An 18,942-nucleotide genomic window follows, 5' to 3' on the forward strand; every position below is an offset into this window, starting at 1 on the left:
GATCCAGGCCAGCATTTGGGTGCATACGCCCGCGCGTAAACAAATACGCTTGTGCGGATCTTGGCCGCACGCGTATCTCCCCCCGCAGCGCGTATCACGATACGAAGGCTCGGACGCCGCGGACGCCGCGGAACTCCAGTCCCCCCAGTCAGCTACGGTATTCTCGCTGCTGCTCGCTCGAGACGCCTCGGCCCGCGCTGCTACTGCGTCGAAAGCATCACGCCGAGCCCCACGCCTGCTCTCGTCGCCAATTCGCGCCGATACGAGGCAAGTTTTCCCGCCTCGACCGCCTCGATCCCCAATGATTGGCGCGCGTGTAACTGAAACGCATCTACATTCATCGCATCTTCTCTATAATACAATGTAACCGCGTCACGCACGTCACGCACGTCACGCACGCCACGCGCACGCCTACGCCGCGCCCCACGCTCGCAGCATGACGTTGAGGAGGAAAACGACCTTCCACACCTCGATGCCCATCGTCTCCGGCTTGATCCTCTGCCAGCGGGTCACGGGCCTGTCTGCGCCCTCGCCCTCCCTCGGTCGCAGGGCAAAACGCACTCCATTGGCTGCCGCGAGGTCGCGCGAGCTGGCGGACAGCACGACGTCTTGCTCTACGTTGGCATCTGCCTCGACGGGAAGCACCACGAGCTGGCGAGAGCGGCGAGAGGAAGAGGCGGCCGGCGCGTTGGTCAGGTGGCCCAATAGGGCATGGTCGTGGTCGTCGCCGGGCAGGTAGAAGGCGGCGCGTCCCTCGGACGTCCTCGCGACGGGTAGACGAGCCTCTCCAAGGCGAAGGCCGATCCCAAAGGCGTGTAGAGGCTCTGCCAGCTGCGGGGCCGTGTCCTGAGCACGAAGAGCATCGCGCAGAGCGTCGGCACGGCTTGGCGAGAGTGGAACGGGCGGGTCCTCGATCCAGTTGATCATCTGGACGGCGTTGGCTGCCCGCTGCGTGGCGTTGAGACGGCTTGGGACGCAAGGAGGAATAAAGTCGATACGGCTGCCGTCCGGGCTTGGGCTGGTACGTAGGTCGGCGAATTGGCAGAAGGGCACGACGCTGTTGCAGCCAGTGTGAGCGGCACGACCTGGCCAGAGGGCACCCTCGACGTCTGCGCTGCCGGGGAAGCCTGCGGCAGAGGCCATGGCGAAGAAGAGGACGCACAGGATCTGCTCATCCATCGAAGTGACCATGCGACGTGACTGGCAGGGGCCGAGGGGAGTCTCGCCTAGTGCAGCGACGTTGGCGCCCGTGAGTTCGTGAGCCAGAAGCTCGTACCAGTGGCCTACGTTGTCGAGCTCGAGGTTCTGCGGCGTCTGCGTGAGCACAAAGTGAAGCGCTGCGGGCGTGGCGTGGCGTGTACGGGCAGTCAGCTCGCGCGCGCTCTCATCTCGCATCGCCTCGCGGCATCACGTCCGCGCTACTCACTCTCGACGGTGTTGCGACGGTACAGGTTTGACTGCCCGTACTGGAAACGGGAAACCTCGCTTGGCCTGAGGTTCTCTTCGGCCCAACGCAGCTCCCTGAAGCGGGCAACGTGATCCCTGTGCCTGTCCGCCATTGCTTGGTCCCACGTCGCCCCGACGTAGACGGACATCTGCAGCCTCCCCTTGCGGTCTCTCCAACGCACGACGATGAGATAGGTCCCCGTGCCCGTATGATGCCTGGCGTCGAGGTGTGGAAACGCTGCCAGCAGCGCCTGGTATTCCTCCCACGTTCGACAGTACAGGACCGCCTTTGAAGCCAGCCTCGCCATCATCCCCGTCGCCTGCTCCTCGTCCGTCATCCCGCACGCATACCTGACCATCTCTATGCCTGAAATGCAGCCCTCATGATAGCGCACCCGTACCTTGCGCTTTGCAACGACGCTCGCGCAACGCAGCTCGTGCCAGACGAGGTTGTTGCCTGCAGAGAATGTAGGATCGCCACGCCTCCTCATCTCCTCCACCCCTGTAGCCTCCAGAGAGCGCACGTCGCCGCGATGGAAGAAGTTAGGCTGTGTGACGTCGGCGCGAGCTTCGCGAATAGCCTGGCCCGTCCTTGCTGCCCTGGCCGCCGGTACGAGGCGAGATAGGATCGTCTCGTCCTCCCATCGCCTCTGATCTTCGCCTTGACGTTGCCCAGTCCTTGTTTGGCGTTGCGATGGGGGCGGAGGAGGCATCGTGCGGGCTATGCGCTGGGCCAGGATCTCGGCGGCGGCTCGTACAGCTTCCTCGTCGTCGTCGTCAGATCCAACCAATGGCGCAGCATCCTTGGGTGGCCATGCGGGCGTGAGAGCGGGCGGCGCGGGCGGCGTGGGCGGCGTAGGCGACGTGGGCGGAGTACTCTGCTCAGTCTGCGACGAAGGAGCCACGTCATCGTCATTGCAGGAAAGGCCGCAATGACCGGGAATACGAGAGTGAGAACAGGGATAGGATGGGGGTATCTCTATGTAGAAGTCGGAGGTTGGCGGGGCGCGGAGTGAGGGCGAGGAAGCAGAGGAGGAACGAGACGCGGAGGAGGAAGAAGTAGCGGCGACGCGCGGAATCTCCGGCTGTAGAGAAGAGGGAGAGGCGAAGCGGGCGTGTCGCGATGTCGAGCCCTTCGGGAGTGAGCTCAAGATTGAGGGACGAGAGGTGAACTCGTCGTCCGATGAGGAAGGGCCAGGCGGTGGGCGGGCGGCCTTGCGTGGCGGGCGGGGTGGCTTGATGGCCGGGGCTGAGGGGATGTCCTCGTTGCTGCTGCTGCTGTTGTGCTCGATAGCACGCTGCTTGCCCTTTTGCGAGGCAGGAGGGGCGCCAGGCGAGCTCATGAGCTCGTCCGATGAGGAGGGGTCAGGCTCGCGGCGGGATGGCTTGCGGGGCGTGCGAAGCGTGCGTGGTGGATTGATGGCCGGGGCTGAGGGGACGTTCTCGTCGCTGCTGTTGCTCTTGTGCTCGATGGCGCGCTGCTTGCCCTTGTCCGAGGTAGACTGGACGTGGGAGGAGGGAGGAGGGGCGCGGGGCGAGCTCATGAGCTCATCCTCTTCGTCTGTATCTGGTTCTGCCTTGATTTTGCGACCCAGCTGGGCCAGGGAGGCAGCTTGATCGTCGTGCGTGTTGTCTTGCGCGTTGTCCCTGTCGTCCTTGCTGTCCTCGTCGCCCTTGTCTTCGTCCTTGACTTTGTGCTCGCCCTCCTCGCCGGCCTCCTCTTGGTCCTCCGCCTCGTCGTCCGAGGACAGGCCATCATAGTACGATGGCCGAGTCGCTCCACCTCTCAGACCTTCGCGCTTCGGAGGCTCCCTCTCGACTTGCCTCTTGCGCTTCTTCTTCTCAGCCCTGGCGTGCCTCGTACTGAGCAGGCCCGATCCTCCATATATGCGGGTTGTCGACGAGCTGGTTGAGGGAGGTGTGGGGGTGGTGGGCGGGACGCGGAAGGAGAATGATGTGGCGGCGGGCGGCGAAGGGGCGGGAGGAATGACGAGGTTTCGGGGAGGCTGGGTCCCGCGAGGGAATCTCCAGACCTTTGCCAGGCCGAACTCGATTTCGCCTGGCAGAGGGGGTGGGGTGATCGGCGCAGCGAGGAAGATGTCGACCTCGTCGCTCTCTTGGCCATGGAGAAGGAGGGAGAGCGGGCCGATCTCATTCGCTGGCAGGTGGTACAGTTTCTTCGGGTCTTGATCGAAGCCCGGGGGAGTGAGAGAGGCCAGCCAGCGGCGGATCTCGAGGCCAATTAGGTGGCCAGAGGGAGGAGGAGCGGGAAGGTCATCTTTGTATACGATCGCGTGGTCGAAACCGCCGGCGGGAATGATAATCGCGAAGGGGGGCATGATGAGGGAGGCGTGGGCTGATAGGGAGGCGTGCGTTGGTGGGGAGGCGTGCGTTGATGAGGAGGCGTGCGTGGACGTTGATGGTAAGGAGGCGTGGATTGATAGGGATGGTAAGGAGGGTAAGAATGAGCTCCGCGCAGGCTGAGCGTCGTGCAAGAGCAGGCGGGCCTCACAGGCTGGCTTCAGCGCCGGCCATTGGGGCGGATGGGCATCTCTCGCCTCGGCAAGCGTGTGTGGCTGCGTGGTTGCCCTTTTGCCGAGCCCTAGGGTGCTTGCTTGACATCTCGGGTTGCGTCGTGAAGCGAGCCAGTCGACGGTGTCTTTCCCTCGACGCAAGCCTCCCTTTGCTTTGCCTGTCCGTTGCTCCATCGAGCTCGCCCGGTCGCTTAGTCACCTACTGTGATTGCCTGCCGCTCGCGCCCCGTTCTGGCCTCCCGCCGCCTCTGCTTCCGCCTCCCGCTCTCAGGTACGGGGCGGGCTGATATGGACGCGATGCCACCGCTCATCAACGAGCGGGGCGAGACGAGACGATATACGAGATTGGGAGACGGGCGACGTCTTGCCTTCGCAAAGTCCGCAACAATGACACCCTCTCCCTCATCCTCGGACGACGAGTTTGCACACCGCAGTGGCACCAGTCAAAATGCTTCCAGAAGGCGCCCCCGAGCGTCTTCTTCTTCCTCTTCCTCTGGCTCCTCTAAGCCGCCTCAGAGGAAACAGGCCACCGACCAGTCGTTGCCGCAGCAGGACGTCGCGAGCATAGCCAGAGCAGCCAGCGTAGCAAGCGCCGCGAGCGCAGCCAGCGTCGCGGGCGTCGCGAGCGACGCGAGCGACGCGAGCGACGAAGGGGAGGACGCCAAAATCGACGGGCTAAATGCGTCCACAACGCGAGTCCTTCGCGAAAAGCCCTGGGAGAAGAGCACCGTTCCACCGTCAGTCAAGTTGCCCAAGGCCATGGACCAGCTGTGCCCACCAGAGATGAAGGAGGCTGTGCGGTGGGCGAGGTGGAATGAAGACGGCGAGGCTTGCTTGGACCCACGCAGATATGAGTTTGTCTTCAAGGCAACGGACGGATCCGTACTCTGGGCACGAGGTTGTGGGCTTTGCGAGCCCGATGAGGTGTGCAAGGTGGCAGGCAACAAGCCTTGCGCCAAGTGCGCGATCAAGAGCAAGTCTTGCTCCGCCGGTCTCGACCGTAAGTGGTCTTGCTGTCGACGTGGTGGCGGCGTGCGCTAAAATCCCCCCCACGCACCCCCCGCAGTCTCCAACAAGTTGACGCTCGCCTTCATCGTCTGGCTCATCAACCATCTCGTGGCCATCAACGACGGCGTCGCCTCGTACGCTGCCATTGGCGTCGAAGGGCTCAAGAAGACCTTTACAAACAAGACGGGGCTACAGCCGACGAAGCAGGGAGCCCGCAAGGCCGCAAAGGAGGGGATTAACGATGGGAGCGGGTTCACAAACCCATTCAAAAAGCCCGTACCGCGCTCGACCTACTCACAGAGGGCTAGAGCCGAGGAGGTCCAGGAAATCTACTGGGCAGAGAGGACGGCCTTTGCCATGGCCCATTACCTTCGCAATCTTCGCCACGCTGCTGGTATGCAGCATCGCAGGCTGTATGGCCAATGGCCCCAGCTCGACGACCCAGAGCCTGATGAGCCTCATGGCAGGCAGCCGACTCTGTGGGCCGAGGACCTCTTTGCCGGGGAGGACGAGGAGGAGGAGGGCGAAGGCGGTGAGGTCCGTAGCGAGCAAGACGGCGGCGGCGATGACGAGGACGGCAGCGAGGTAGGAGGATGCAGCAAGGAGGACTTGCGAAGGGCTGATCCTCGAGGAGAGGGACAGAAGAGATGGGCGAAAATCCAAGCTCATCGCTCCAAGGCTGCAAAGGGCAAGACGAAGCCCAGCGGCGCATTGGTGAGGAGGGACAAGAAGAGAAAGGGCGGCGAGGAGGCTGCGGAAGAGGCAATGGACGAGGAGGCCTGAGCAAGGCGTGAGCGAGGCGTGAGCGAGGCATGAGCGAGGCGCAGAGTATCACTTCGCTGTACCTTTCATCGCCATCATCACCTAATCACCACTCACGCACCTAATCACCACTCACGCACCTAATCACCACTCACGCACCTAAGCACCACTCACGCACCTAAGCACCACTCACGCACCTACTCACTTCGAGCCCGCGACGCGCCCGCAGCCGTCTTGTGTCCGTTCCGTATCTCTTTGGCGGCCCGTCATCGTCGTAAGTCCATCCGCCGTTGCTCCGCGCGCCGCTCCTTCGTTCCTTGCCTTCCTTCCATCTTTGAGATCCGTTTTGCACCACCGAACGACAAAGCAATGCAACCCTCCGACGCCTCCGCCTCCGCCTCCGCCTCTTCCCGCGCAAAGCGGCCTCTCGCTCTGGCCATTGAGTCAGACGCGTTCATCGCTGTTGACGGCAGCCCTCACATTTCATACCAGACGGCCAAAGGACAAGAGTTCAGCAGAACTTTCGTCGGCCGAGAGCCATTTTCAAGCCAAGTAGTCTACACGGAGACGACACTGGACGCCCGTCTCCGACTTCCATCCTCTACAATCATTGTTCCCATCGCAAACCCAGATGGCGTACCGGAGGCCGCCGTCTCCCTCGGACGATCGGCGGTGCCTTCGATCTGGTTTCCTCTCTTCGGAAGCGAGGAGCGGAAGAGGCCGAGGACAATGAAGCAGCCTGCGGCTGCACCAGGGGGCGAAGACAGCGGCCATCAACAGCAGGGAGGACCGACAGGCGGGCAGGAGGGAGGAGGGGCGGCGAAGGGAAAGGGAAGGGCTACCGAGGGAGCCCTGAAGCCTGCCGTCCCGATAGATGTCAATGAGGCTGCACACTCCTATTGCAGTCGACACTTCTCCGGCAAGCGAGAGACGCCAATGAATGGACAGTGCGGCATAGCCGCCATCCTGATGGGACTCGGCGCTGAGCCAACGGCGGAGAAGATGGCTGCCTTCCGTCGCAAGTTGCAGGCCTGGATTGCGGAGCCAAAGAACCGCAAGGAGCTTCCAGGGATCGCCGCCATCCTGGAGAGCGACCTCGACGACATCATCGTACCCGATGACATCCTCGAGCAAGTTGGCAAAGGTGGTATGCTGCCCGCCAAGTACTGGCTCAGGTCTTCTTGGCTCCCGCCCGTGGCGCATATGGAGGAGGTTGTCTTGTCCGTGCTGGACCTGAAGCATGGACCCAAGGCATCCTACACCATCGCGCCGATAAGGATCAACAAGATCCCTATGCGTCCGCGCATTGTCCTCATTTACGACCAGGACAAGGCGCATTGGGAGCTGGGCAAGATTGGCGGCAGCCACGACGGCGACAACGACGACGACCACGACCACGACCACGACCACGACGACGCCTTTCGCTTCCCTGCGCCGCCTCTGAGGATTCAGCACCTCGGGGACAAGGCGGCCAAGTACATCGGTGCGAGCTACCACGACAGGCTCCACATGACCCTGTCAATTGAGACACGGGTGCAGCCTGGCTCGAAGGAAGCCGATGCACTAAACGCCATCTGTCACTGTCTCGCTCAGCCTGGCATCCCGGACCCCAACATCATCGATGTCGACAAGTCCGCTGCGCAGGCGAGCAAGGGCAAGGTGGCGGCGAGCGCGGCGAGCGCGGCGAGCGGGGCGAGCGGGGCGAGCGCATCCACGTCGCAGCCAAAGGCGACGAAGATGGCAGCCCTCGAAGCTCGCCGAAAGGATGCGTCTGGGTCGGCAGTAGCGTCAGGGTCGGGGCCAGCGTCTAGCTTGGGCGCAAAGGCGGAGAGGCCCAAGCCCAGGCCCTCCGTTTCAAGCCGCAACCAGGAGGAGGACGAGGAGTGGACGCCGGCGAGCGAGAGGAGGGTAACGAGGAGCAGGTCGACGACCCCGGGGATCAAGGCCCCCAGCAGGCCTACTACGCCTGCTCCGAGCACGCCTGCGGGAAGCAAGTCGGCAGCAATGAGAGGAAAGGGCGAGTAGATGGGGCGGAGGAGGAGGCGGGGGCGGCAGAGGTGGAGGAGGATGAGTAGGACGAGGAGGCGTGGCAGCGAGGCGACGTGGCGGGGTAAAGTTGAGAGGTGAAAGGGGTGGAAAGTATGGGGCGTCTTTTAGTCAGGTCGTCTTTCAGTCATCAAATCTCTTTGTCCATGTGACGTGCTCGCTCGTGGGCAACAGGGCACATTCACCAACGTGCTGTATGGCAGCGGAGGCTAGTCTAAGCCTCGAGTCTGCGCGGGGCTCGATCTGCGAGATGCATTTGGCGCCGCGCTGCATGACTGCATGCACCAGGGGCGCCGCGCCGGTTGCGCACGGACCGCTCCAGCGCGGCGCCCCTGGGAACCCAGGTGGAGACGGGCGGGCAGGCGGGCGGGCGGGCGGGCGGGCGGGCAACCGTACCGCTCAATCCATCTCATCTCATGGTATCATCCATTCTAATCAGAGCTCCTCGCTCGTCGCTCGTCGCTCGTCGCTCGTCGGCCGACGTTCGCTGCTCGAGCAAGGCAGGGAGCGGAGGAGCAAGCCACCAACAAGACGTCGGGGGCCGGGTCGAGGATGGAGGGTCACGACACGGTAGCAATCTCATGCCGTGCCGTCGTCGTGATCGCGCGCTGTGATCTTGGGCCGTGCCGCCCGCTGCTGCATCTCTCAACTTTTCTCCATACCACGCCCTACGCCCTCCTGCCATGCCCTCGTCGTCGTCTTCTTCTTCTTCCAAGAGGGGCCCCGACGATGGCGACGAAGGCCACTCGTCGCAGCGACGCCGCTTTGACTGGACCGACTTTCTCGATCGTCATCTGCAAGCCGCCAGCTCAGTGACCGCATATCTCCCTCCCCCTGGATCTACCGACGAGTCCGTCCGCATCACCTGGTGTCCTGGCGGTGCCTCTCGCAGCCAAGAGGTTGCTACAAGCAAGGGTCGGGCTGCGTCGTCGGACGGGCAGAACCGCGATGACAATCAGCAAGACGGCAGTAGCGGCGGCAGCCATGAACGCAACGCTACGCACGGTGGTGAGGCGAGTCGCGATGGTGACGATGGCAACGGCCAGGGCAGCAGCGGCAAAGGAGGCAACGGCCAAGGAAACAACGGCCAAGGCAGCAGCGGCCAAGGCGGCAACGGCCAAGGCGGCAATGGAGACGAGCACAACGAGCGCGACAATAACGACGAGCGTGACAACGTCCGTACCGCGAAGCCCGGATGCATCGTCAACGCAGTGCACGAGGTAGACGATGCCGCCGTCGAGGCCATCACCGGCGTCATCCAACAATCCCAAGAGACGAGCAGCAGCGACCAATCCCGAGGGTTCAGCACAGACGACGACGATGGAGAACAAGGCTTCAGCTTTGACGCTGGCACAGACGACGACGATGGACAGCAAGACTACAGCTTTGACGTCTTTCATGATGACGCGCCTGACGTTGTTCATGACGACGCGCCTGACCTGGACGACACCGATCTCAACGTCTCTGCGCCCGACGACACCGCGCCCGACGTCGCTGCCCTCGACGACACTGCGCCCAACGAGCTCGAGGCTACGCACATAGAGGCTACCGACAACACAGCTCCCCTCGAGACGCCCTCTACGACGCACACGCAAGCGATTCGCACCTTTGCAGAGCAGAGCGTACAGACGGATCCTCTCGAGCCTCTCGAGCCTCACGAACGTACCGCACCTCCCCCGCCTCTCTCTGGCCCCGCGTCGCGCACGCAGACGTACACCAAGAAGCGTGTGGTCCGCATCGACGACGAAGAGGACAAGGAGGCTTATCTTGCTCGCCACGTCAAGGAGGGATCCATCGTTGAGACGGAATGTGGCTGGACCGCGCTTGGACGTCTCTTTGGCCTCGACAGCTTTGCTTTCAGAGTCAAGACGCTGCGGTGGGTCAAGCAAAACGAGGCAGTCATCGCGAAAAAGCTGCCCCTACTCAAAAGGGCCAGACTGGCGAGGATCAAGGACAACATCTTGCCTGGCGGCAACGACCTCGAATTGGACGACGACGGGGACTTGTCCGACGTCGTCGCCTCTGTCAATCACCTCGAGAAGAGCTGCGATGGGCCAGAGCACCGCCTCACTCGCGACGTCATCGCCATCGTTGCAGAGATGGAAGAGCGAGTCCTTGCCTGCCTTTCGCGCAAGGGTCCGAAGCACTCTGGGACTTACCTGCCCCGCAAGATCACTCGCAACGACGCGAACATCCAAGACGCAGTCGTACTCGTGACCGATGGCGAAGACAATGGCTTTGCCTTGGCAGAGCACTCCAAGGACGTCGCCTTCCCTCCAGTCATCACCGTTTACTGGCAATCCACAATCACGAGCGTCATTCGCAGCGAGACGCATCGTCGCATCCACAAGGAATACTGGTTTGAGACTCGTGCGATGGCAGGCAAGCGTGGGGCCACCAAATGCCTCTGTCACTCTGTGGAGAGGCAGAGAAAGGAGGCTCAACCTCGATCCAGGTCCACGACGGCCGTCGTCGAGGCAGGCGAGGGAGGCGGGGGAGGTGCGGGAGGTGATGCAGGCCGCGGCAGCGATGCAGGCGAGGGCAGTGATGATGGCAGCAGCGGCAGTGGGGAAAGCGAGGAGGAGGAGGATGAGTAGGGGTCTCATCAAGGCGTTACACGCGGCCTCTTCAATCAAATCGCTCTTGACCATCTCATGGCGCAGGGTGGGACGCGAAACAACTTGTATTCGTGCGGGGTGTAGATGCGTGTGGTGTCGGGGTGTAGACACGACGCGCTAGCCATGATGTAGCTTATACAGGCCGTTGAGACCCTCCGCGATGCGGTCGAGCCAGATCTTCTCTCCAATATCGGCACGAAAGCTTGCCTCCTCGATGCTCGCCAGGTCCTCTACTGTGGGTGGGATCCGAAGCTCGAGGTGGGCTCTCGTCGTGCGAAGGGCTTTGGCGACGCGGCCGGGCGAAGGAGCTGCAGAGGCGTCACGCTTGGCTCCGAGTGTAGAGCGTTCAGACTTACGCAGCTCTGGCTCCACGGAGCGGGCCGTAAGCGCCTGCAAGAGGGTGCTTTTGGGCTTCGAGCTGCTTGCAGTTGATGACGAGTCTGCGGTGGAAGGCGAGGAGGCGGCTGGAGCTGTGCGGGCGCTTGCTGCTGACTTTGCAGGGGTAGAAGCTGGTGTAGCGTTGAGGCTGGCTGCCGTCTTGAGCGCCAAGGCCTTGTGCGCCCGTTGAGAGGGCAGGTAGCCTTTCGAGGAGGGTTGCGAGTGTTGCAGAGAGGGCTGCGAGGGCTGCGAGGGCTGCGAGTGTTGCAGAGAGGGCTGCGAGGGCTGCGAGGGCTGCGAGGGCTGCCGCGAGGGCTGCTGCGTTGGCTGCTGCTTTGGCTCCTTGCTTGGTATGCTGGGCGAGCCTGGCAAAGGTGGGCGCGGCTTTGAAGGATCCTGTCGTTGGTGCTGCTCTCGTAGCGGTTGCTCTCGTTGCGGCTGCTCTCGTTGGTGCTGCTCTCGTTGCGGCTGCTCTCGTAGCGGCTGCTCTCGTGTCTGCTGCTCTCGTGTCTGCTGCTCTCGCTTCTGTTGTTCTCGCGGCTTCTGCTCTTGTGACTGCTGCTTCTGTGGTTGCTGCTCCTGTGGCTGCTGCGGGCTTTGTGGCTTCTGTGGGTCCCGCGACTGCTGCGACTGCTGCGACTTCAGCAACTGCTGCGACTCTCGCGACTCCCGCAACTCCTGCTGATCATGCTCCTCATGCTTCTCACGCCCCTCACGCCCCTCACGCCCCTCACGCCCCTCACGCCCCTCTCGCTCTGCATTCGACGGCTTGAGGAGGATGCGGTAGGAGCGAGCGACTGCGAGGAGGAGGGCAACGGGTCAGCCTCGTCTTTACTCCTCCACACTAGCCGTCCCAGCTCGCACCTTGCTGAGCAGAAGTCTCGGCAGCTTCTTTGCCCGCCTGTACGCCGCTGCCCTCGCCAGGCATATCGACGATGAAGGGTGGGGATTGGGCAGCGCCGTAACCCTCTGGCTTCTTGCCATTGCGCTTGCGACTGCTCGACTTCTTGCCTCCTCCAACGCTCATGGCGACGATGTGGGGTAAGGAAGCGAGGCAAGATGTGAGATGCGGGAGCGGCAGCGCGGAAGACACAGATCAGCCCGCTACATCCGCCGCCCCGCCTCCCCGCCGTGGTGGTCAATCCGCCTCCCAAGGCTACCATCGCGACGCGACGCTGCCGCTCACCATGTCTGGCTTTGCAGAAAGCACGAACCGCTGCGTGTAATGTGAAGCTTGTCGATTCAGAGTGATGGATCAGCAGGAAGAAGCTGAGAAGAGATACAGACTCGAGCTCAAGAGACCAGATAGGGGCAAAGAAGGGGTCTGAGCGCAGGCGAGTGTAGCCGAGCCAAAGCTCAACACCGCGCTGGCGTACACGCTCAGCCCTAGACGTGGGACGTCAGGCAGAGACCGCGGCAGATGTGCCACTGAGGAGGGCCACGATGATGTCAATTCCCGACCCAAGCGCTCAAGAGCTGATGCAGGATCCTGAGGAGGGCAAGGAATACGCTGAGAAGGGCGAGCAAGGCGAGCAAGCAGGCTAGAAGAGGGCGACGAGAGGCCACGAGAGGCTACGAGAGGTCTCGAGAGGCCACGAAACACGAAGAGACGCGAGCGCAGGCACTGACAGAGGCAAAGCCCGTCGGCGACGTCATGTTGGAAGCGGGCCGTCTCGACAGGCCGCCTCGGATCTCACCGTCCATTTCACGAAAAGTCCCGGCGATACAGGCCGAGATCCGCGCATCGTGGCTCAACGATACGGCAGAGATGGAGCCCGGGAAGCGGGCGAGCTGTTCGGTGCGCGTTCTGGTGCGCTGCGCCCTCGTCACGGTCGTACACGATCAAAGACAGGAGACAGGTGCGATGCCAAGATGCAATGGGTGTAGCGCTTCACTTCACGACCGCTGCGCAGACTGATCATCGCTCCCGATCTCCTACCTCGCCTCGACGATGGCGAGATGGGGTGCAAGGACCTCCTCGAAGGACGATGGCTGCCTGGATTCAAGGGTACACCACGGCGGACCCTGCACCGTCCTTCCTCTGCGACGTCGTGGCTTCTTTGAGACCAGGTCGCAGTCGTGGCTTGGATTGCGGGCGGCCTCGAGCGTCGAGCGGCCGGCTTGGGTACCGTAGAGCGTCGAAGATTGGGAGGCAGGAGTAGGCGGCTTACCTCGATGAGCGTCGCGCGTCGCGCGTCGCGCGCGCCATCCCCCCTTGTTGGCGTCATCACTTTGGCGGCCTCCCCTGCGAAGAGAACACCTCGTCGCACCCCCAATTTTCGATCTTGCAGAGACAATACGATGGCAAAACAGCGCACCGAGTTTCGAGTTGTGTTGCATTGCGGTGAGATGTGTTCGCGCGACCGGCCTTGCATGGCGCGCCGGGTCCAAGGCACCGCCTCGCACTCTCTTCTCGCACGCTGCGGCAGACTCTTCGCTGCCTCTCTTCGCGTGCGCAGCCTCTGCATTACGCTCTCGGGCAGATCTCACGCAGTGAAGAGGATGCGGACAGGGTATGGTGGGATTGTGGCATCTACATCTGGTAGGAGGGCGCGGGCGGCCTCACGCCGCCGCTGCAGCCTCAAACCACCTTCGGCGGAGCATTCATAAGCGTCATCTCGCTGCGTCTCTTCCTCAAGCGTGCCAGTCGTTGCTCCTTGTCCTCCTCGCGCTCCCTCTCCTCGTCCTTCTCTCCCTCTCCCGCTCTCTTGCCTGCTCCTCTCGCCTCGTGCTCCGCAACCTTGCCCAGCCGCAGCGCAATCCAAAAGGAGAGAGAGCGCGTTCCCTTCTCATCGGCCTGCCCCTCTCCTGGCTCCTCCGACTGGCCAGGCTCGACCCGGTACGAGAACGTGACGCGCAGGGGCACTTCCACTTCGCCGCTCGCCTGAGCCCCCACACTGAGTCGCAAGGCCACGACTGTTTCGTTTCCTTTGCGCCTGATGACCCCGCGCGAGCCGGCCTGCTGCTGCTGCTGCTGCTTCCCGTCTCCCGCGTTGTCCTGCCCCTCCTCTATGTCCTCGACGTCCTCAAATCCCGCCTCGTCGTCCTCCTCGTCGCCGCGGCCCAGCCCGAGTAGGTCCGAGTCGATTACGTCGACGACGTCGTCGAAGGGCTTGACGGTGAAGCGCGAGGTGGAGAGACGGGCGTTCCACCCCTGTGCGACTGCACCATGCCCGCCGCCTCCGCCGGTGGTCAGACGCACTCGAATGGCCTCCTCGAGCGGGTTACGCACGGCCAGCTCGTACTCGTACTCCCCACCGCGAGCCAAGTGCTCCATTCCCGCGCCCACGCCCGCGCCCGCGCCGTGTCTCGCTCCTCTAAAGCTGCACCCGACCTCGGGCAGATAGTTGAGCGCGCTGAGCTTGATCTTCCACCTGTGGCTGGTAGCCTTCGGGTCCGGCTTGATCAGGATGTGCCTGCACGTCGGGCAGCGTAGCGTTTTCTTTGTGGTGAGGGGGACGCGAGCTGGTGTTGCGGTGGAGTGAAGGCCAGGTGACAAGGATGGGCCAGCGTGACGGGCCAGCGCTTCTTGCTCGACTTGGCGTGAGAGGGCCGCGCCTTCGCTGCGATACGCGGGCAGGTCCTCCGTCGCCGCTGGAGGGAGTGGGCCGCTCAATCCCAGCGCGGCGCCACCTCCTCGTCGCGAGCCGGCCAGATACTTGGATGTCGCGGGATCGCCTAGTCCTGGGATGTCTCGGACAAGCTTGCGGCTGCTCGCGCTCGGGGGGAGAGTCGTGGCGGTGCCTTGCGGCTGCTGCTGTTTGCGCAGGAAAGACTCGAAGTGAGAGCGTAGACGATCCATCTCCTCTTGCAGCGGGTGGGGACCTCGTTGCGCTTCCAGTTGTGCTGCCAGCGCGAATGACGAGTCGGGAAAAGAGAGAGATCAGCGTCGCGATATCTCACGCCCATCGTTGCCGCCCGCGCAGACGCACCGCTCACGCCCGTGGGCTTCTCGAACACCTGCCCTTGTGCTCGCGAGTCCCACTTGCATCTTGCACAGCTGAGAAAGTAGGGCGGTCTTCCCACGCTACTCTCCGGCGCCTCCAGCCTCCCCATCCCCGTAGCGGCAGGGTCGCTGGCCACCACGCTGAGATACGCTCCGCATCCTCGCTGCGGGCAGAGAAAACAGTTCCTTGGACATCGATTCCGCTCAGCTTTCACCGAGGCGGAGGGGACCTCGAAGAGGCAGGCGGGACAGTAGTGCGTGATGACCTCCTGCGTGGCGCAAAGCGAGCAGCGTGGAGTGAGGCAGTCGGAGCAGAAGTGGAGGAGCGGGAGCGGGTGGAAGGAGTAGGAGGAGGCGGCGAGTTGCGAAGGGAGAAGGGGAGTTGCGCTGCTGCTGGAGGTCGTGGAGCCTGCGTTGGCGGAGGGAGCTAGGCCTAGTGCGCAGGGACAGTGGTATAGGACGCGTGGATTGGGCATGTCGCCCAAGGATGGACGTTATGGAGTGAAGTCAAGATGTGCAAGCTGCGCCCGGCGGAGTGAGAGCAAACCAACACCTCGCACGACGCACGCACGCACGCACGCACGCACGCACGCCCTTCCGCCCCACGTGGCGCGCATGACTGCCACTCCACGCACCGTTCGCTCGCAGGCTTGACTATGGTACATTATGGCTCAGAAGAGATCGCTCGCCTTTACTCTCACCCCAGCTGCCGCCTTCTCGCGTTTCTCGCCCTTCTCCGCAGGCTTTGCCTTCTTCTGCGCGACAGGGCCCTCCTCCTCGCCCTCCCCATCCAGATCAAACGTCAGCGCTCCCCTGCTTGCTTTGGCCTTCTTGCTCTTCTGCTTCTTGCCCTCTTCGGCGCGCGGACGACTACGCTTGTTGGCTGCTGCCCCACCCGCATCCGCCTCGCTCTGCGTCTTAGCACGAGGGACAAAGAGGGGGCGTTGCGCTTCATCGAGGACGGGAAGAGTCGTCGTGGCCGTCGCCGTGGCCGTCTTGCTCGACCACTCCCCCCCCGCGCGGTCTAGGCGGTCAACCTCCTTCCTCTCCATCCCCATCTCTTGCCCATTCTCCTCCCCGTCGCTGTTGCCGTCCTCCTCACCATCACTCTCAAAAACGGCCCTAAAAACCTCCCTACCCGGCCGAACGCCCCGCTCAATCTCGATCAACTGCTCCTCGTCCCCCTCACCCAGCCCCACCTGCTCTAAGCTGCGCACCACCCTTGGCTCCTCCGCCTGCTCCTTCTCCGCCGTAGCGAGCGGCTGACCCTCATTCTTGTCCTCCCATCGTCGTTCCCCCGCGCGACTGAGCAGCTCGCGTCGACTAGACTCCCAACGTGCTTCCCCCCTAGCAATCTCCCGACGAGCGGCGGATCGTTCCCATTTTTCCCCGCTCTTCGGTCCTGCGTCGAATGGATCCCCCTCCCCTTCCTCTGCGTGCGGATGTTCACGCACCTCACCCTCTCCGCTGCTAGGCCCAGCGCGCTCCGGGTGCGGATCTGCCACCCCGAATCGCTTACAGAGCAACTTGGGCGGGAAGAAGGGGACAACCCGCCGCGTCCTACCCGACCCAAACAGCCCAGCCTTGGCCGCCTTTTGCTCGTCGCTCCTTTCCTCCTCCCTCGCTCGCTCAGCGCGCAGTCTCTCCTCTTCCTCTCGCCGCTTGCGCTCCATCTCCGACTCCTCTCGAGAGCGCGGGGTAGGTTGGTAGAGACCCGGAGTGGGCGCGGGGACGTCCCCTGCTCCCTGCGTCGTGCGAGCGGGGGCGAAGCGAGATGCCATTGTGGCGCTCAGTGCCGAGGTTGTGGGCTTGGGTTTGGTGGCCAGACGCGCGAATTTCTCCAACTCGGCAAGGGCCTCTTCGACGGTTCGGCCGGGAGGGAGGGGCATGCGCGCTGGCTCCTCGCTCCCGCTCTCGCTAGATTCGACGATCCTCTCCAGGAAGCAGACGTAGCGCTTCTGCTTCTCGCTGTCGTTTCCGAAGAGACGTGCGTGGTGGTCACGCAGCGCGACGCGCGCTGTGGCTGGGTCGAGGCGAGGAAGGGGGATGGTGGAAGTCGCAGCTTGAGTTGCGGTCGAGGATGACATGTAGTTGGCTAGACTGGGCGGAGGACCGGGCATGGGAGCCTCGCCGAGGATTTGCGCCCTTCCTGCGGCATCGCGTTGCGGTTGGCGTGACGACGAGGTTGCTGCTGCTGCTGCGGTGTCTAGAAAGGGTGCTGGGGGAGGGACGGAGGCTTTTGCGCTTCCCCACACCTTGAAGGGGTCGGGCTTCCACCCGTCGGGGACTTGAGGAGGGGGAAACCAGTCGCGTGCGTGTGAGGCCGATTGAATAGTCGCTCTATCGTTGTTGTCGTCAATCACGGCCTCGAGCACAAAGCCAGGTGGTAGGGCCTTGCCGTCTCGCCAGCGCTGCTCGTTGCTGTCCGTGATCGAGGTGGAAGATGAAGCATCGCCGCGTGTCGGAGGGGCGCCCTGCTTGCCCTGCTTGCCTCGCCTTCGCTGGAGCGCGTCGCTCAGCGACTCGCTGCTCGAGTAGATGTCCGCCAGATCGTCCTCATCCTCCTCCTCGAGCACGGAGATGTCGAAGCCGCGTTGCGCAGACGTAGAACTCGACGTGGCTGCGGACGCGCCGCTCCCTCCGCGCCAGCCCAGCCCACAACTGTCCCGCTTGTCCAAGTCGAGCGTCAGCGCAGGCAGCGGCGTGTCCGGGGGCGGGATCAGCCCGCCACGCCCCACCGCAGCGTTGACCTGACTGAGCGCCAGGCCGAGCATACCCTCCAAGAGCGCACGCCTCTCTGCCTTTACTAGCGCGCCCAGGCCCTCGCCCGCCTTCCATCCCATTCGCGCCAGGATCTTGTGCCCGAGAGAAGAAGGGGGAGCTATCAAGCCCGTCCCCTCTCCCGCTGCGTCTACCTCGCCAGGGATGGCCCCCTTGCCCAAGCCTAACAGGTCACTCAAGACGTCCCCCTCTGCATGCCTGCTCTTCTCTTGCCCCGCACCAGCATATCCAGCTCGACTGCCCATCACGCGCGTCTCGTCCAGCTCCGCCAGGTCCTCATCGTCCATGAAATCCTCGGGTCGAGCCTCCCTCCTCTCCCCGCCGGTCCCCGCCCTGCGCGAAGAGGTGAAGGTCTGTGGCGTCCAACCCTCCTTGCTCCCCACGCTATTATAGTACCCGGCGGACCACCCGCCCGTAAAGGCACCGTGGAAGCGTCGCCTGCCTTGCTCGTCGCGCACCTCTTGCTCCCATGCCGGCTTGCCCTCGTTGGGGTCGCGGCCGCGGCCGACGAGGGGGGGAAGCGGCGTGCCGATCGTCACAAAGGAGGAGGGCTGCGCTGCGTGGTGGTGGTGGTCGTCCCGCGCCAGGCGGGCGAGGTGGCGGGAAGTCATGGCATTGAGTGGCGAGTGGGAGAGGCGAGGGGATGGTGGTGGTGCAGAGGAAAGATGCGAATGCAGCACGCACGGACGGACGGACGGAGAGGGAGGGGGCGGGGCGGGGCGGGGAGTCCACAAATCAAATCGGACCGGCGCCGCGTCAAAGATTATTACGGGGCGACTATTCAAGACCGAGGCCGGCCATTATAAAGTCGAAGCGCGGTTTAAGCTCCTGCCCCCTTTGTTCAGCCCTAATCTGATATGGTTTGAGCGTGAACGAGGAGGGAGAAGCACGCGCACTTTCCCAACCCTGAAAACGAGGCAGAGTTAGATTGCATGACGCGACGAGAGAGAGGGATCGACCCTTTCCTGACCAGCAATGCGAGCATCAAGGAAATGATAGGCCAAGCAGGGAAGTCGCCTCGCCCTTTCCTGACCCAAGAAAAACGCGCATCGCTCACGCTTTCCACGCTATCGTGCCTTTCCTTTGCAGCGTAGAGAGCGAGAAGACCCTGCGTTCCGTCGTGTCGGCAGGAAGACAGCTGAGAATGTGGTATGGCTGCCTTGTCTGAGTGGAAGGCAGGGCACGAGGCGGGCAGATTTCATTTCAATGGATGCGATTGACCGCAACGCAACGCAACGCAACTTGTATTCACCCGGGGAGCCAATTTGTATTCACTCCTTGACTTGTCATATTGAGAGGGGGAAACCGTAAATGCCGCGGGGCGGGGCTCGAGTCGTCCGTCGCTTGAGCTAGCTTTCAGCCGGCAGTCCGCGGCGCGGCAGGCGGGACTTGCGCTTGCGTGCGACACACTCTCATTTCCGCT

General features: G+C 63.2%; 6 protein-coding genes across 6 annotated transcripts; 2 read left to right on the plus strand and 4 right to left on the minus strand.

Annotated features, from left to right (window-relative positions):
* Positions 1 to 400: 400 nt before the first annotated feature.
* Positions 401 to 3,802, minus strand: BDZ90DRAFT_273340 (hypothetical protein). Its single transcript, XM_025508797.1, has 2 exons — positions 1,427 to 3,802; positions 401 to 1,337 (listed from the first exon to the last, which is right to left on the minus strand). The coding sequence occupies exons 1-2, from the start codon at positions 3,783 to 3,785 to the stop codon at positions 412 to 414; spliced, it is 3,285 nt and encodes a 1,094-aa protein (XP_025363874.1). The 5' UTR covers positions 3,786 to 3,802; the 3' UTR covers positions 401 to 411.
* Positions 3,803 to 4,195: 393 nt separating this feature from the next.
* BDZ90DRAFT_273341 (hypothetical protein) lies at positions 4,196 to 7,837 on the plus strand. Its single transcript, XM_025508798.1, has 3 exons — positions 4,196 to 4,980; positions 5,047 to 5,702; positions 6,090 to 7,837. Exons 1-3 carry the CDS (start codon positions 4,269 to 4,271, stop codon positions 7,773 to 7,775), a joined length of 3,054 nt encoding a protein of 1,017 aa, XP_025363875.1. The 5' UTR covers positions 4,196 to 4,268; the 3' UTR covers positions 7,776 to 7,837.
* Positions 7,838 to 8,198: 361 nt separating this feature from the next.
* BDZ90DRAFT_230162 (hypothetical protein) lies at positions 8,199 to 10,518 on the plus strand. The gene has a single exon (XM_025505366.1). It carries the CDS (start codon positions 8,480 to 8,482, stop codon positions 10,391 to 10,393), a length of 1,914 nt encoding a protein of 637 aa, XP_025363876.1. The 5' UTR covers positions 8,199 to 8,479; the 3' UTR covers positions 10,394 to 10,518.
* BDZ90DRAFT_269115 (hypothetical protein) lies at positions 10,428 to 11,842 on the minus strand. Its single transcript, XM_025508732.1, has 2 exons — positions 11,657 to 11,842; positions 10,428 to 11,589 (listed from the first exon to the last, which is right to left on the minus strand). The coding sequence occupies exons 1-2, from the start codon at positions 11,817 to 11,819 to the stop codon at positions 10,532 to 10,534; spliced, it is 1,221 nt and encodes a 406-aa protein (XP_025363877.1). The 5' UTR covers positions 11,820 to 11,842; the 3' UTR covers positions 10,428 to 10,531.
* A 1,452-nt stretch (positions 11,843 to 13,294) lies between these two features.
* On the minus strand, positions 13,295 to 15,240 carry BDZ90DRAFT_230163 (hypothetical protein). Its single transcript, XM_025505367.1, has 2 exons — positions 14,725 to 15,240; positions 13,295 to 14,638 (listed from the first exon to the last, which is right to left on the minus strand). Exons 1-2 carry the CDS (start codon positions 15,212 to 15,214, stop codon positions 13,374 to 13,376), a joined length of 1,755 nt encoding a protein of 584 aa, XP_025363878.1. The 5' UTR covers positions 15,215 to 15,240; the 3' UTR covers positions 13,295 to 13,373.
* Positions 15,241 to 15,356: 116 nt separating this feature from the next.
* Positions 15,357 to 18,172, minus strand: BDZ90DRAFT_230164 (hypothetical protein). The gene has a single exon (XM_025505368.1). It carries the CDS (start codon positions 18,128 to 18,130, stop codon positions 15,410 to 15,412), a length of 2,721 nt encoding a protein of 906 aa, XP_025363879.1. The 5' UTR covers positions 18,131 to 18,172; the 3' UTR covers positions 15,357 to 15,409.
* Positions 18,173 to 18,942: the final 770 nt, after the last annotated feature.

The sequence above is a fragment of the Jaminaea rosea genome (assembly GCF_003144245.1).
Source record: "Jaminaea rosea strain MCA 5214 unplaced genomic scaffold BDZ90scaffold_2, whole genome shotgun sequence".
Taxonomy (NCBI): Eukaryota; Fungi; Basidiomycota; class Exobasidiomycetes; order Microstromatales; genus Jaminaea; species Jaminaea rosea.

Excerpts from the sequence above, each read along its gene's own strand:
- BDZ90DRAFT_273340 (XM_025508797.1), bottom strand. The coding sequence starts at position 3,785 with ATGCCCCCCTTCGCGATTATCATTCCCGCCGGCGGTTTCGACCACGCG. Across the intron at positions 1,338-1,426 it reads CCGTCGCAACACCGTCGAGA|CGCTTCACTTTGTGCTCACG; the intron begins GTGAGTAGCGCG and ends CCACGCCCGCAG.
- BDZ90DRAFT_273341 (XM_025508798.1), top strand. The coding sequence starts at position 4,269 with ATGGACGCGATGCCACCGCTCATCAACGAGCGGGGCGAGACGAGACGA. Across the intron at positions 4,981-5,046 it reads TTGCTCCGCCGGTCTCGACC|TCTCCAACAAGTTGACGCTC; the intron begins GTAAGTGGTCTT and ends CACCCCCCGCAG. Across the intron at positions 5,703-6,089 it reads CGAAGCCCAGCGGCGCATTG|ATCCGTTTTGCACCACCGAA; the intron begins GTGAGGAGGGAC and ends TCCATCTTTGAG.
- BDZ90DRAFT_230162 (XM_025505366.1), top strand. The coding sequence starts at position 8,480 with ATGCCCTCGTCGTCGTCTTCTTCTTCTTCCAAGAGGGGCCCCGACGAT.
- BDZ90DRAFT_269115 (XM_025508732.1), bottom strand. The coding sequence starts at position 11,819 with ATGAGCGTTGGAGGAGGCAAGAAGTCGAGCAGTCGCAAGCGCAATGGC. Across the intron at positions 11,590-11,656 it reads CGAGACTTCTGCTCAGCAAG|TCGCTCGCTCCTACCGCATC; the intron begins GTGCGAGCTGGG and ends TCCTCCTCGCAG.
- BDZ90DRAFT_230163 (XM_025505367.1), bottom strand. The coding sequence starts at position 15,214 with ATGCCCAATCCACGCGTCCTATACCACTGTCCCTGCGCACTAGGCCTA. Across the intron at positions 14,639-14,724 it reads GAAGCCCACGGGCGTGAGCG|CACAACTGGAAGCGCAACGA; the intron begins GTGCGTCTGCGC and ends TCGCGCTGGCAG.
- BDZ90DRAFT_230164 (XM_025505368.1), bottom strand. The coding sequence starts at position 18,130 with ATGACTTCCCGCCACCTCGCCCGCCTGGCGCGGGACGACCACCACCAC.